Below are 14379 nucleotides of genomic sequence, written 5' to 3' on the forward strand. Positions count from 1 at the left end.
AGAACAACCACCTCTGGCCGTAATAAGGGCCTTGATACGCCTAGGCATTGAGTCAAACAGATCTTGGATGGTGTGTACAGGTACAGCTGCCCATGCAGCTTCAAGACGATACCACAGTTCATCAAGAGTAGTGACTGGCGCATTGTGACGACCAGTCGGCCACCATTGACCAGACGTTTTCAATTGGTGAGAGATCTGGAGAATGGGCTGGCCAGGGCAGCAGTCGAACATTTTCAGTATCCAGAAAGGCCTGTACAGGAAGATCAACATGCGGTCGTGCATTATCCTGCTGAAACGTAGGGTTTCGCAGGGATCGAATGAAGGGTACAGCCACGGGTCGTAACACATCTAAAATGTAACGTAATCTGTTCAGAGTGCCTTGAATGCTAACAAGAGGTGACCGAGTCGTGTAACCAATGGCAACCCTTACCATCACGCCTGGTTATATACCAGTATGGCGATGACGAAAACACGCTACCGATGTGCGTTCACCGTGATGTCGCCAAACACGGATGCGACCATCATGATGCTGTAAACAGAACCTGGATTCATCCGAAAAAAAATGACGTTTTGCCATTCGTGCACCCAGGTTCGCCATTGAGTACACGATCGCAGGAGCTCCTGTCTGTGATGCAGCGTCCAGGGCAACCACAGCCATGGTCTCCGAGCTGATATTCCATGCTGCTGCAAACGTCGTCGAACTGTTCGTGCAGATGGTTTTTGTCTTGCAAACGTCCCCATCTGTTGACTCAGGGATCGAGACGTGGCTACACGATCCGTTACAGCAATGCGGATATGATGCCTGTCATCTTGACTGCTAGAGATACGAGGCCGTTGGGACCCAGTAAGGCGCTCCGTACAACCCTCCTGTACCCAAGGATTCCATATTCTGCTAACTGTCACTGGATCTCGACCAACGCGAGCTGCAATGTCGCGATACGATAAACCACTATCGCGATGGGCTACAATCCGCCCTTAATCAAAGTCGGAAACGTGACGGCACGCATTTCTTCTCCTTACACGAGGCATCACAATAACGTTTCACCAGGAAACACCGGTCAACTGCTTTTTGTGTATACGAAATCGGTTGGAAACTTTCCTGATGCCAGCCTTTTGTGAATGGTCGGAAAAGCTAATCATTTACGTATCACAGCATCTTCTTCCTGTAGGTTACATTTCGCGTCTGTAGCACGTCATCTTCGTGGTGTAGCAATTTTAATGGCCAGTAGTGTAAGTTTGTGCTGGACCCTCTTTCAACCATGATAAAAGGTACTTGATGAAACATATTTGAAGACTGTACCTTGCCATCAGCATCAGGTGACACCAGTAGTATGAGCTTCTTTGCTGCATCGCGTGTCATGGGTGGGTGAGATAAAGGAACAGAAAAGTTCCGATGTAAAGGAAGGTGCAGTGTTCAAAGGTTTGTTGAAAGATACAAGATTCGAGCTAAGTGATACTAGGCCGACGGGTGGTTATGAATAAAAGTGAGAGAAAGCAACTCTACCTACCATTACCCTAGTTTGGAGGTTACGTCTGAGCACCACAATCTCTTCAAAAATGGTTCAAATGGCTCTGAGCACCATGAGACTTAACGTCTGAGGTCATCAGTCCCCTAGAACGTAGAACTACTTAAACCTTACTAACCTATGAACATCACACACATCCATGCCCGAAGCAGGTTTCGAACGTGCGACCGTAGCGGTCGCGCGGTTTCAGACCGTAGCGCCTAGAACCGCTCGACCACTCCGGCCGGCCCACAATCTCTCTTTGGTCCAATCCTGCGCAGGAGTGTAGTGCCAACACGTGGTAAATCCATTGACGACCTGCTTCCATGTAGCTCCGGCTTGGTCATGATGACTAGCTTGTTGCAAGCCCATCCAAGTCAAGCTCTTAATCTGGTCTATTCACCGTAATGATGCGCGCCATCCAGGCTATCGGTCGTCGACTTTTCCCTGAATAATTGTTTGTTCCATTGCTTTTTGCTTTCTGGCAGTATGATCAGAATATTTCAGCTTATGCCGATCTGTCTCAGAATCGATTCATTAGTTCAACGTGCTGTCCACTGTACCGTAAGTAACCTTCTATAGCACCACATTTCCATAGCATCAGTTCTGCGACAATCTGCTGTCCTCATCGTCCAAATTTCTGCTCCCTAGTTCGCGACAGGGAAGATTTAGAGTTTGGATGAGGATGAACTTTCTATTGCCCGAGATGGAAGTGTCCGTTCAAATGCGAGCAAGTTTTCCTGCAGAATTTCTCGCAACCAAAACGTTCCTAGGGACCTCAGGCTCGCAGTTTCAGTTATCAATGGCAATACATCCTAAATGCTCGATGCGACTGAAGTCGTAGGCAGAAATATTTGTTATGTCATTAGGGTGATCAACCATCGTCCCTTTGGCCTTCGTATTGTTGATTTAAAGATCATATTCTGTTTTTCGTTCGGCGAACCTTCGCATAACAGTTTCCAGTTGATGACAGGGTATTGCAACTATCAGGGTGTCAAGTATAACAATTTCATCATGGCAGTCCTCAAGAACATCGCGCATACGTATTGAACAACAGAGAAAAGAGAATTCAACCTTGTCTCACGCCGATGTTAGTAGAAAAGATATCTGAGAAGGTGTTATCGATTCTTTGTATCTCTGTGTTGGGAAAGTACAGTCGTTGGATTATGTGTAACAAGTGTCTTGGTGCATCCACCGCTATGAGAATAGTCCACAGGTTTCTCGTAATCCACGAATCGCATAGTTATGTTACCAGAATGAAATTTGCGCTCTGCAGCGGAGTGTGCGCTGATATGAAATTTCCTGGACGATTAAATCTGTGTGCCGGACCGAGACTCGAACTCGGGACCTTTGCCTTTCGTGGGCAATGAGCTAACCATGCACGACTCACGAATCGTTCCCGCAGCTGTACTTATACCAGTACTTCGTCTCCTACCTTCCAAACTTCCGGTGGAAGTGCAGCTTTAAGGACGAGTCGTAAGTTGTTCTTGGGTTTCTCAGTTGGTAGAACACTTGCCTGCAAATGGCACAGTTTCGGTCCGGCACACAGATTTAATCTGCCAGGAAACAGTGAAAATTTCATTCTGTAAACATCCTGACGCTATGGCTAAGCCATGTCTCTGCATTGGTCTTGCAAGGTTCGTAGGAGAGCTTCTGTGAGGTTTCAAAGATAGGAGACGAGATCCTGGTGGAAGTAGAGCTGTCAGGAAGGGTCATGAGTCGTGCTTGGGTAGCACAGTTGGTAGAGCACTTGTCCGTGATAGGCAAAGATCACGAGTTCGAGTCTATGGCACACAGTTTCAATCTGCCAGGAAGTTTCATGTGCGAGAGAGATAAACAATGGAGAATAATACTATCAAGGAACTTCAGTCAAAAATATTTTTAATTAGTCAGAATCTAACAAATACACTCCTGGAAATTGAAATAAGAACACCGTGAATTCATTGTCCCAGGAAGGGGAAACTTTATTGACACATTCCTGGGGTCAGATACATCACATGATCACACTGACAGAACCACAGGCACATAGACACAGGCAACAGAGCATGCACAATGTCGGCACTACTACAGTGTATATCCACCTTTCGCAGCAATGCAGGCTGCTGTTCTCCCATGGAGACGATCGTAGAGATGCTGGATGTAGTCCTGTGGAAAGGCTTGCCATGCCATTTCCACCTGGCGCCTCAGTTGGACCAGCGTTCGTGCTGGACGTGCAGACCGCGTGAGACGACGCTTCATCCAGTCCCAAACATGCTCAATGGGGGACAGATCCGGAGATCTTGCTGGCCAGGGTAGTTGACTTACAGCTTCTAGAGCACGTTGGGTGGCACGGGATACATGCGGACGTCCATTGTCCTGTTGGAACAGCGAGTTCCCTTGCCGGTCTAGGAATGGCAGAACGATGGGTTCGATGACGGTTTGGATGTACCGTGCACTATTCAGTGTCCCCTCGACGATCACCAGTGGTGTACGGCCAGTGTAGGAGATCGCTCCCCACACCATGATGCCGGGTGTTGGCCCTGTGTGCCTCGGTCGTATGCAGTCCTGATTGTGGCGCTCACCTGCACGGCGCCAAACACGCATACGACCATCATTGGCACCAAGGCAGAAGCGACTCTCATCGCTGAAGACGACACGTCTCCATTCGTCCCTCCATTCACGCCTGTCGCGACACCACTGGAGGCGGGCTGCACGATGTTGGGGCGTGAGCGGAAGACGGCCTAACGGTGTGCGGGACCGTAGCCCAGCTTCATGGAGACGGTTGCGAATGGTCCTCGCCGATACCCCAGGAGCGACAGTGTCCCTAATTTGCTGGGAAGTGGCGGTGCGGTCCCCTACGGCACTGCGTAGGATCCTACGGTCTTGGCGTGCATCCGTGCGTCGCTGCGGTCCGGTCCCAGGTCGACGGGCACGTGCACCTTCCGCCGACCACTGGCGACAACATCGATGTACTGTGGAGACCTCACGCCCCACGTGTTGAGCAATTCGGCGGTACGTCCACCCGGCCTCCCGCATGCCCACTATACGCCCTCGCTCAAAGTCCGTCAACTGCACGTACGGTTCACGTCCACGCTGTCGCGGCATGCTACCAGTGTTAAAGACTGCGATGGAGCTCCGTATGCCACGGCAAACTGGCAGACACTGACGGCGGCGGTGCACAAATGCTGCGCAGCTAGCGCCATTCGACAGCCAACACCGCGGTTCCTGGTGTGTCCGCTGTGCCGTGCGTGTGATCATTGCTTGTACAGCCCTCTCGCAGTGTCCGGAGCAAGTATGGTGGATCTGACACACCGGTGTCAATGTGTTCTTTTTTCCATTTCCAGGAGTGTATAACTGTCTGGTGCTACCCCTTTGGTGGGGTAATTTCGGACATTCATGGAATTTCGGAGCAAAGGCCCTTATTAAACTCTAATGGGGTAATTTCTGACTGTGAATATCGTTTTAAAAAATACACATATTTAGAAAAATATTTTACATGCTTAGAAAACTTTTTTTGCAAATGGATACAAAATATTCGACATATCTTCAGTAAACATTTGACACATATTTATAAAACCTTTACATACATATTTACAAACTATTTGATTAAGAAAGACGACTTACTCATCCAACAAAAAAATAATAATCTATAATATGTTCTCAGTGAAAGAAAACTTCCGCTTCCCTTCTCTTGGAGTCGGCAACTCTCTTACAATACAATAGCATCGTCTGAAACGGAAGGAAAAATAAACACAGATTTTCTGCCTTGATATGGACTCAGAAATGTGACTTCCACTTCTTTTGTGCCCACTTGTGTTGCGATTCCAACAAACAGCCTATTTCGATGTTTCCCCCAGTCATGTGTAGATGATTCTTAAGAACAAAAAGGACTTGCAATATGGCGGCCGAACTCCCCCAAATGGGGCCTCCGGACCAACAATGCCATACGATGATTTCCATTTCCATTAGAACAAAAGGCTCCACTTCCAGAACTGATTACTCTGCTCTGCTGCTTTCGTCTCCAGTGGGTACTGCTTCGTTATTCACAAGCAGTCAGACACTGAATCAGTATTATCTCTGTTTGTCATATCGATGACTAAAATGGACTTCTCTGCGGCAACATACATTTTTCACTTTCGTTGGACACTTTTATTGTTTTTCATTCCATAATGAACAATCTGAAGCATATCTCCAAAGCTCGAAGGCCAGGCTTCTAAAGAATCATTTCGAGAGTTATGTCCGTGAGGCAATTTTTTGAGGACTTTCAGGGTCAAATGGAATTAATCCCATTCCACGGAATGCACTTCTTATATTGTCTTCTTCGTTTGCTGATACTTTTTAAGCGTTTCCTTCAAAAGTGATGGGAGAGCATCTATCGATATTAGTCGATGGGAGCTCTTCTTTCAATGCGTAAGTACTGCCCGCCAAGTAGCTTTCAAAGTTCTGAATTAACCTACATGTAATGCCTGTAAAATATGAGTAGTGGTTGGTGGCAACAAAATAAAATAGATTTCATTCGTCTCACAGCCATCTTTTTTTTTTTTTTACCCGCGGTGAAATGTGACTTGAAAGGTTGCCTCGTATCGTAACTTTCTCCCCCTCCATTGACTTGAGGTAAGGCAGAGCAATAGTTACACACCAGTCTTGAAATGTAGACAGAACAAATTATCCACTTTTATTGCGGTTATAGTAGGTTCCCTTGGGACCTCCTTCTTTGCAAGTCTTCCATAAATGCTCCGATTTGTAGACCACATAGGGTGGTAATAATTTTCCGTCCCAAGTCGCTGCATTCATTACTAAAACATCTTTTGTTCCCCTTCTGATTCTCACTTGTTTCCTCCCAGGGTCGCCACACAGATTGGTCTCATCATAATTGATTATATTTTTGGGATCTATATTTTCCATTTTTTCACCACCATTCTGGAAATACGATTTCGTTGTCTCATAATTCACTACAGCACGTTGCCCTTTAATGTTCTCAGCTAGCCGGACGCTTAACATGGCAGTGTGACGCTGTAAGAATGAACGCTACCACTCAATCCCGGGCATGTTACAAGGAAAACATTTTTTCCTTCGTCCACATTTATCAAGATATCCTTTCACTATGTACCTAACATCATCACAGGTAAAAGTAAAACCGCAATGTGCAGCCATTAAAATACCATGGACAAGTGTCTTATCTTCAATGTGTGTGTGTTTGTCGGCTCGATGGAAATGGATGTTCTACTCTGATTGACACAGGTCGGCGTCCGTCGATCGCGACATCTCCGATCTGTAACTGTTAAAAAAAACTCCTGTCTTTGTTTGGTTGGTTTCTGATTCTACCTCCTTTTAACAGATATCCGCGTGTCGATGGAGCAGCGCGCCGAAATGTATATGCGTCCCTCGATTATAATTGAAGCAATGGTGTCCGAAGGATGTGTCTCTTCCTTACTGCCACACACAGCGACTGCACCACTCGGTACCGCAACAACTCCCTTTATCTGAAACAATAAACCAAATATCCTTCGCGTGTTCGCGACGGGATTATTCACTTACACGAAACTTGAAGATAATAATTTTTACGCCCAGTTTGCAAACGAATGTTCAAACGCAGGTAATATGATATCTCGAATTATATGTTCCAGCATTCAAGACGCTGCCACATTATACTCTTGCGAGGATGTTGATTTGTGAAGTTTTATAGCGTCGTTCATGCGTCGCTATGGTGCTAATTCAACAACTGCTACGTCCTAGATCCAGAGATAATGTATTCACTAAATAACGTGCAGAAATCGGCGTAATAAAATGTTCAATTACTGTTCCCTGTTAATAATGTAACTCAGTCTCCTGTAGCTTCCGCGTTCTATCAATAAAATAAGTATTCACAGTGACACAATAAAGTTCAATGAAATGATACAGACGACACGAAGTAACAAAGTTATAACTGAGTTTATTGAACTTCTGAATTATCCAACCGCTGCACTGGAAATCACACCAATCTGTCATTCAAGGAATTGAAGCTACGATTTACATAAGCAATTCTGATATTGACTACAGCTTCCGACAACACGGAGTACCTGTGAATGCTCGATGACTGAGTGTATATGTTTCCCATTCAAGTCCGTTTGTAGAATTTATGTCGACGTCTGGTACATTGCTGGGTCTTTCAATGTTCGTGACAATCACAGATCACGACGACTAAGTCCCAGAATTGATTAACTATCACAAGGGTTACTTTTCCCTCGCGTATAATATCTGTTCCGTTGTCTGGCTAAACGGCAAATGTTCAATGACCTTTCTTCAGAACTTTGACTAAGACATCAAGACGATAATTGGAAAACTTAAAAATTCCAGATAGGTCTGAAACAATCTAACATCGGTCAATAAGCGGGCTTCTATTGCGACGTCTACAAGAGAGCGAATTAAAATCTCCATTGTAGTCGCAGCGAACTTACAGCTCGATGTGGCTACAATTCTTTTTTTGGATAAATGTTATCGCTGATCACTTTATCTCGCCTTGGTTTTAACCTTCGTAAAACGTATATTTTGAATTCTTTATTTAGAGTTTCATGCTTCGTGGATTAAGTCATCATCTGATAGTCTTTCATTTTGTTCTTTCCGTGGAATAGATGTTGCTAGTTCCTTAGCATTTCTGTTGGTCAAACTTTCAGTAGTGTTAATGTTTTGTTGGCAGTAGCTACTGTCAAGGTCAGGATGGCTGTTTTTTATATCCTTCGCAGTCAAAAGGGATGTAATTAGGGGCTCTATATTTGGGTTGCTGTAAATGGTACTTAAGACATGCCTTCCAATCACTAGGGGATTTTTATTATAAACTTTATTCTCTACCGTTGAACGTGGTACATTAAATTTGCTTGACGCCTTTCTGTACAATAGTTTTCCTAATCTTACAGCAGCAACAGTCTTTCCAGGATATTTACGATCATAGTCGCGCCTCTGAAGAGCACCAAGCGTCTGCAGCATTGCCCGATATTACCCCAACGTGTGTAGATACACTCCTGGAAATGGAAAAAAGAACACATTGACACCGGTGTGTCAGACCCACCATACTTGCTCCGGACACTGCGAGAGGGCTGTACAAGCAATGATCACACGCACGGCACAGCGGACACACCAGGAACCGCGGTGTTGGCTGTCGAATGGCGCTAGCTGCGCAGCATTTGTGCACCGCCGCCGTCAGTGTCAGCCAGTTTGCCGTGGCATACGGAGCTCCATCGCAGTCTTTAACACTGGTAGCATGCCGCGACAGCGTGGACGTGAACCGTATGTGCAGTTGACGGACTTTGAGCGAGGGCGTATAGTGGGCATGCGGGAGGCCGGGTGGACGTACCGCCGAATTGCTCAACACGTGGGGCGTGAGGTCTCCACAGTACATCGATGTTGTCGCCAGTGGTCGGCGGAAGGTGCACGTGCCCGTCGACCTGGGACCGGACCGCAGCGACGCACGGATGCACGCCAAGACCGTAGGATCCTACGCAGTGCCGTAGAGGACCGCACCGCCACTTCCCAGCAAATTAGGGACACTGTTGCTCCTGGGGTATCGGCGAGGACCATTCGCAACCGTCTCCATGAAGCTGGGCTACGGTCCCGCACACCGTTAGGCCGTCTTCCGCTCACGCCCCAACATCGTGCAGCCCGCCTCCAGTGGTGTCGCGATAGGCGTGTATGGAGGGACGAATGGAGACGTGTCGTCTTCAGCGATGAGAGTCGCTTCAGCCTTGGTGCCAATGATGGTCGTATGCGTGTTTGGCGCCGTGCAGGTGAGCGCCACAATCAGGACTGCATACGACCGAGGCACACAGGGCCAACACCCGGCATCATGGTGTGGGGAGCGATCTCCTACACTGGCCGTACACCACTGGTGATCGTCGAGGGGACACTGAATAGTGCACGGTACATCCAAAACGTCATCGAACCCATCGTTCTACCATTCCTAGACCGGCAAGGGAACTTGCTGTTCCAACAGGACAATGCACGTCCGCATGTATCCCGTGCCACCCAACGTGCTCTAGAAGCTGTAAGTCAACTACCCTGGCCAGCAAGATCTCCGGATCTGTCCCCCATTGAGCATGTTTGGGACTGGATGAAGCGTCGTCTCACGCGGTCTGCACGTCCAGCACGAACGCTGGTCCAACTGAGGCGCCAGGTGGAAATGGCATGGCAAGCCGTTCCACAGGACTACATCCCGCATCCCTACGATCGTCTCCATGGGAGAATAGCAGCCTGCATTGCTGCGAAAGGTGGGTATACACTGTACTAGTGCCGACATTGTGCATGCTCTGTTGCCGGTGTCTATGTGCCTGTGGTTCTGTCAGTGTGATCATGTGATGTATCTGACCCCAGGAATGTGTCAATAAAGTTTCCCCTTCCTGGGACAATGAATTCACGGTGTTATTATTTCAATTTCCAGGAGTGTATATATAAATATTTCGCTAGACATTAGCTAAAATGAGATGTGGCGACAAACTGTATTCACTCTTCCTTCTTAACATTTAAGTTAGTAAACTATAAGCAAATTAAGCTTACTAATTTTTTTCTCTTGGTGTACAATGACGATAGTATTCGCATAAAGATAACTAGCAACAATTGTACACTGCACTGTAGTCTGCTACAAACAGCTCTTTCAACTTACAACTGCTACAATGTGTGTTCGTATTCGCTTGACAATACGTTAGGTGTAAACAGCAATAGTGCGTGCGAAATAAAAGCCTGCATTCAGTGACACCAACGTAAGAACAGAAATATGCTGCTACCATCCGAAATAACCCCTGTGTCCGATATTTCCCCATCTTACGGTTCGTGAAAGTAGGGCCTTCAGCCTCTCATTCAATACAGTGAGCCTGATTATACTCACAATGGAGATAAGGGCTATTGTTCGTTAGTTCTCACAATCAAGTGGAGATCCTTGTTTGATCAGTGGTGTGAAAATGGAGTTCCACCAATTGTGTGGCTAATTTTGAGACATCCATAAATTTCAACATAGCCTATGCGCAATGTCCACAGCTAAGTTACCAGTGGTTTTACGACATCAACAGTAATTCCACCGTGGCCTGGTGCCCACTGATTCAGCAGTCTTTTTTGTCAGATGATCCACTTCTTCTCTAAGGATTGCTGGTTCAGTGCCTGTTGTGTTCTGCTGCTTTAGCATTGCGTTTGAGTACGCAGCGAACAGCTAGATGAAGTATTGGCTCCATACTTCGGTCAAGCCTTTTGCGTCTGTCGTGGTTTTTCCGTGGACGTCTTACCTGTATCTTGGGTGAAAACTAGCTCGCGCAGTATCCCGCCTTGTCGTAATGTTCTGAGCAGTAGTCGCATGTGCCTCCAACTGTGCTTCCTTCCTGCAAGCGTGTTTAGTTTCATTATCCGTTTTTTTTTTTTTTTTCGTAAGTTGGTCTCGTTGTTCTGGATTCTTGGCTGTTACTCGGGTTTTAAGCCGATTGTCAATAAAAGTCAAAGTTTCGTTAGATATTCAGCGTCGTCACCATGGTTTACATCTCTGGCATCTTGCTAACTGCGCGTCTGATCCGTTTTCCTCTGCTTTTTCAGGCTACGTTGTAATTTACCAAATAAGGTGGTCCGCTGCTATGAAGTATTTCTTGGAAAACAGTTTTTTCGACTTCGTCTTAGCCAGTGGGCTACTCAGCCTAATTTTAAGGTAGGCCCCCTTTAGACGAAGTTCATATCCACATTCGGCACTAGGTTTTGTTACGACAATGCAAAAAGCATTGTCAACGAGGATGTAGTCAATTTGCTTCATGTTATGTCCATTTGGGAAGTTCGATGCAAATGAATGGCGTCTATGGTGTTTAAAACGGAAAATTTGTTGTCGGTTGCAGTCTGCAACAATCGATACCCTCGTTCTTTGCTTATTCCAAGACCATATTATCCCTTGTCTCTCGCAAGTGGTTGTTCATCAAAGTGGTCCCGACTTTCGCACTCAAATCTCCGCGTACGACCATGGTTGCCGCAATTATATCTTCTTCATTTACATAGATGTATTCAGTTTCTTGGTCATGTGCAAAGTTGGTGAGTAGATATTCCAGGATAAGATGTAACTTATATGGTATTTTGTTGAGGGTGGAAGTTAATAGTCTCTCGTTGATGAGTCTATATACGTCAACATTTTGCACCATACGCTTGCTGACGAGAAACCCGAAACCATTTTTCCCTGTATCATCCACTACGGCAATGCACATAATGTGATCATCGGTTGCAAAATTCCCTCAGCCTTTTCCCGTGTTTCTGATAAGCCACAGTTGTCAGTTCGATGCTTCTTTAGTTCTCGTTCATCAGGGCGAATTTTTCACGGGTGAAGTAAGCAACACAAGTTCCATGTAGCTATTACGTTTCCTTTGCGACTATGGTCTGTCTTTGGTTGGTCAGTACAAGACTGACCGTACAAGATCTGATCGGCCCCCTCTGCACATTTCACATCTGGCCCAAATCCAAACCGACGCCGACCGCTACTCTGGTCGGTCGGCGTCATGTTTTTCACATTTTGACTGTTCATGATGCGTTCATGGGATTTAACTCAGATGATTTCCTGATTATAACAACGTTGGTCATCTTGTGGCTCGCCTTTAAGGGCAGTTTCCCACCCTGCGGATAAGATGGTTCCATATGCTTCTAACCGCTCATTCGCCCTCCGAGGAAGATATTGTCATCTGATGGTAGGGGGATCACCATAGTACAAACTTGGAAGCAATGAAAGAACCAATCCTGTCATAGGAACAATGAAGATTCAACCAATCGCTATCAGCTCTCTTGCTCATTGTCAAGCGGTGGCCATTTTCCGCTACATGCATCTCATAGTACATCATAAAATTTCTGTCGTATCTTTCTCGTATTATACGAACTCGACTCCAGTACCTTGACATTGCTAATGTCCTGTCCATATGAGCTGCGTCCGCACTAAATCGGGCAGAAACTACAATCACAAAATTGGAAATTTACACGTCCCATCATAGTTATCTGTCTGTATTTCCCTGCATCGGAGTACCTATCTTCCTTCAGATTCAATCCATTCTGCAGCTTAATATACTAACTCTAGTATTTCCCTACCAACAAGCCTCAGTCTCCTACAGTCTAACACACTAGCTAGCTGCATATCTATTTCACGCCTTTCTTCACTGAAAACGTGGTTCGATCCTACGCAATCCAGGGATGCGTATTGTTTAATCACGTTTGGCTCAACAACCTGATTTTATAAAGTAATAGGTGCTGGGTTGCGTTTTAAATTATCACACCCTATCATCAGATGACATTAATGGTATTGTTATCTGTTGACTGTTGGCTGTAGTTCACTGACAGCACGTGTGGTGTCGAGGTGGACAAAAGACAACGGCATGGCAACAATAGTAGACACGGGACAGTCTAAGGACTACACCACGAGAAATCTGACATCGACGAACGGAGAGATGATAAGAGCTGTACCAGAGCAGATTCACAGGCAGAACGTCACCACGGACCGGAGGGAACAGATTGTGGCAGCAGGATAGAGATACGGAGCTCTCTTGTGCCGTTTACCACTGAGGCCATACCACACACAGAAGTAACTTGGGCTGGGTAGCGACAGAGCCTCTGGGCCGCTTAGTGTCAATATGTGGTATTCGACGAGGAAGCACGCTTCTTTTTATGGCTGCTATAAATGGCATGAGTTGCAAGTTAATATGTAACACTGATCCATGTCTTCTTTGTGCAGGAAAGCAATACAATACTGCCGACACCGGCTACCACGGGGCTAGTGGTACGGAAGACGGCTCGAGCACCCCAGCCTACAACACAGAGCAGGTGGCGGGCAGCCTCGCAGGCCTGGCCGTGTCCAGGCTGTCTGGAGCGGCCGCCCCCTCTGACGTCATGCTGCGGCTGAGGGCGGAGGCGACGGTGTCTTGCCCCGATCGGCCGCAGACCCCCGCGTGCGTGCCCGCGAGCGAGGACGACACGTGCGTCTTCAACGTGGCGCGGGACCCCTGCGAACAAGGCGCGTCGTCGGAGTCTCCGGAAGTGCTGACCATGCTACTGGAGAGACTGGACGCTCTGTCGGATCCGATGCTGCCCGTCTAAGACCTGTACATAGAGCCCGAGTTGGCAATGCCGTCTCGCTGGAACAACACGTGGGTGCCCTGGACGGACTGCGTCGAGGATCCGTCCTACATCGCCTGCAACGTCGACACTCCAGCTTCTGGTGACGCTCAGTGACTGCCGCGTCACTTACTTCAGTTTCCTGCATTTGTGTAGGGTATTATTGCAGTTACGCTCCTTTCATTCGTAAATACTATGATGATTTATTTACATACTTCAACTATTTTTGAATTCCACAAAATAAAGTAAAATAATGCTAAATTCCTTTATTTATTTCAAAAAATGTTTCAAACAACTTAATTATTTTCTACTGTCGTGAAATGTATTTCCAATCATGTTATTGTTCATAAATCTTTTGTTATTGACGTAGTTGCCCGTTGGCTATCACCTTGCAATCTTCATTCGAAGTTTGCTTCTCTCATTTCGCCAGTACGAACGGCTGGCGTTGTCAAAGACTGATCCTTGATTTCTGGTGGCTTCCAGGGCAATGGAAGATCGTCATTGACAGTGCAGGTCACTTGTGGTGCTAACAAAGCCATGAAACAAAGGTTGGCCGAAGCTAATGAGAGGAAAGCCAAAAGACAATAGTTCAGCAAGTGGCCACGACGGTCATAACAGTGTCTCATTATTGTCATGCCAAGTTCTTTATTTTTTTTTTTTTTTGGATTATTAACACTCCTCCCACAAATCCTGTTCCTACCACAAACCATTCACGGAAACCTTCTCTACACACACACACACACACACACACACACACACACACACACACACACACACACAGACACACACACACACACACAATCAAACAAACAAA

The 14379-nt window shown here is 46.4% G+C and overlaps 2 protein-coding genes across 2 annotated transcripts in view; both read left to right on the forward strand.

Moving 5' to 3' along the window:
• The window catches only part of LOC126474837 (arylsulfatase B-like), a 111882-nt gene extending 98335 nt beyond the window's left edge, over nt 1-13547 (forward strand). The window contains exon 8 of the mRNA XM_050102314.1: nt 13186-13547. Within this exon, the coding sequence (XP_049958271.1) occupies nt 13186-13547 (362 nt within the window). The remainder of the gene's footprint in view (nt 1-13185) is intronic.
• Nucleotides 13548-13574: 27 nt separating this feature from the next.
• The window catches only part of LOC126474838 (arylsulfatase B-like), a 176448-nt gene continuing 175643 nt past the window's right edge, over nt 13575-14379 (forward strand). The window contains exon 1 of the mRNA XM_050102316.1: nt 13575-13678. Coding sequence (XP_049958273.1) covers nt 13575-13678 — 104 coding nt within the window. The remainder of the gene's footprint in view (nt 13679-14379) is intronic.

Source organism: Schistocerca serialis, chromosome 4 (genome assembly GCF_023864345.2).
Source record: "Schistocerca serialis cubense isolate TAMUIC-IGC-003099 chromosome 4, iqSchSeri2.2, whole genome shotgun sequence".
Lineage (NCBI taxonomy): Eukaryota > Metazoa > Arthropoda > Insecta > Orthoptera > Acrididae > Schistocerca > Schistocerca serialis.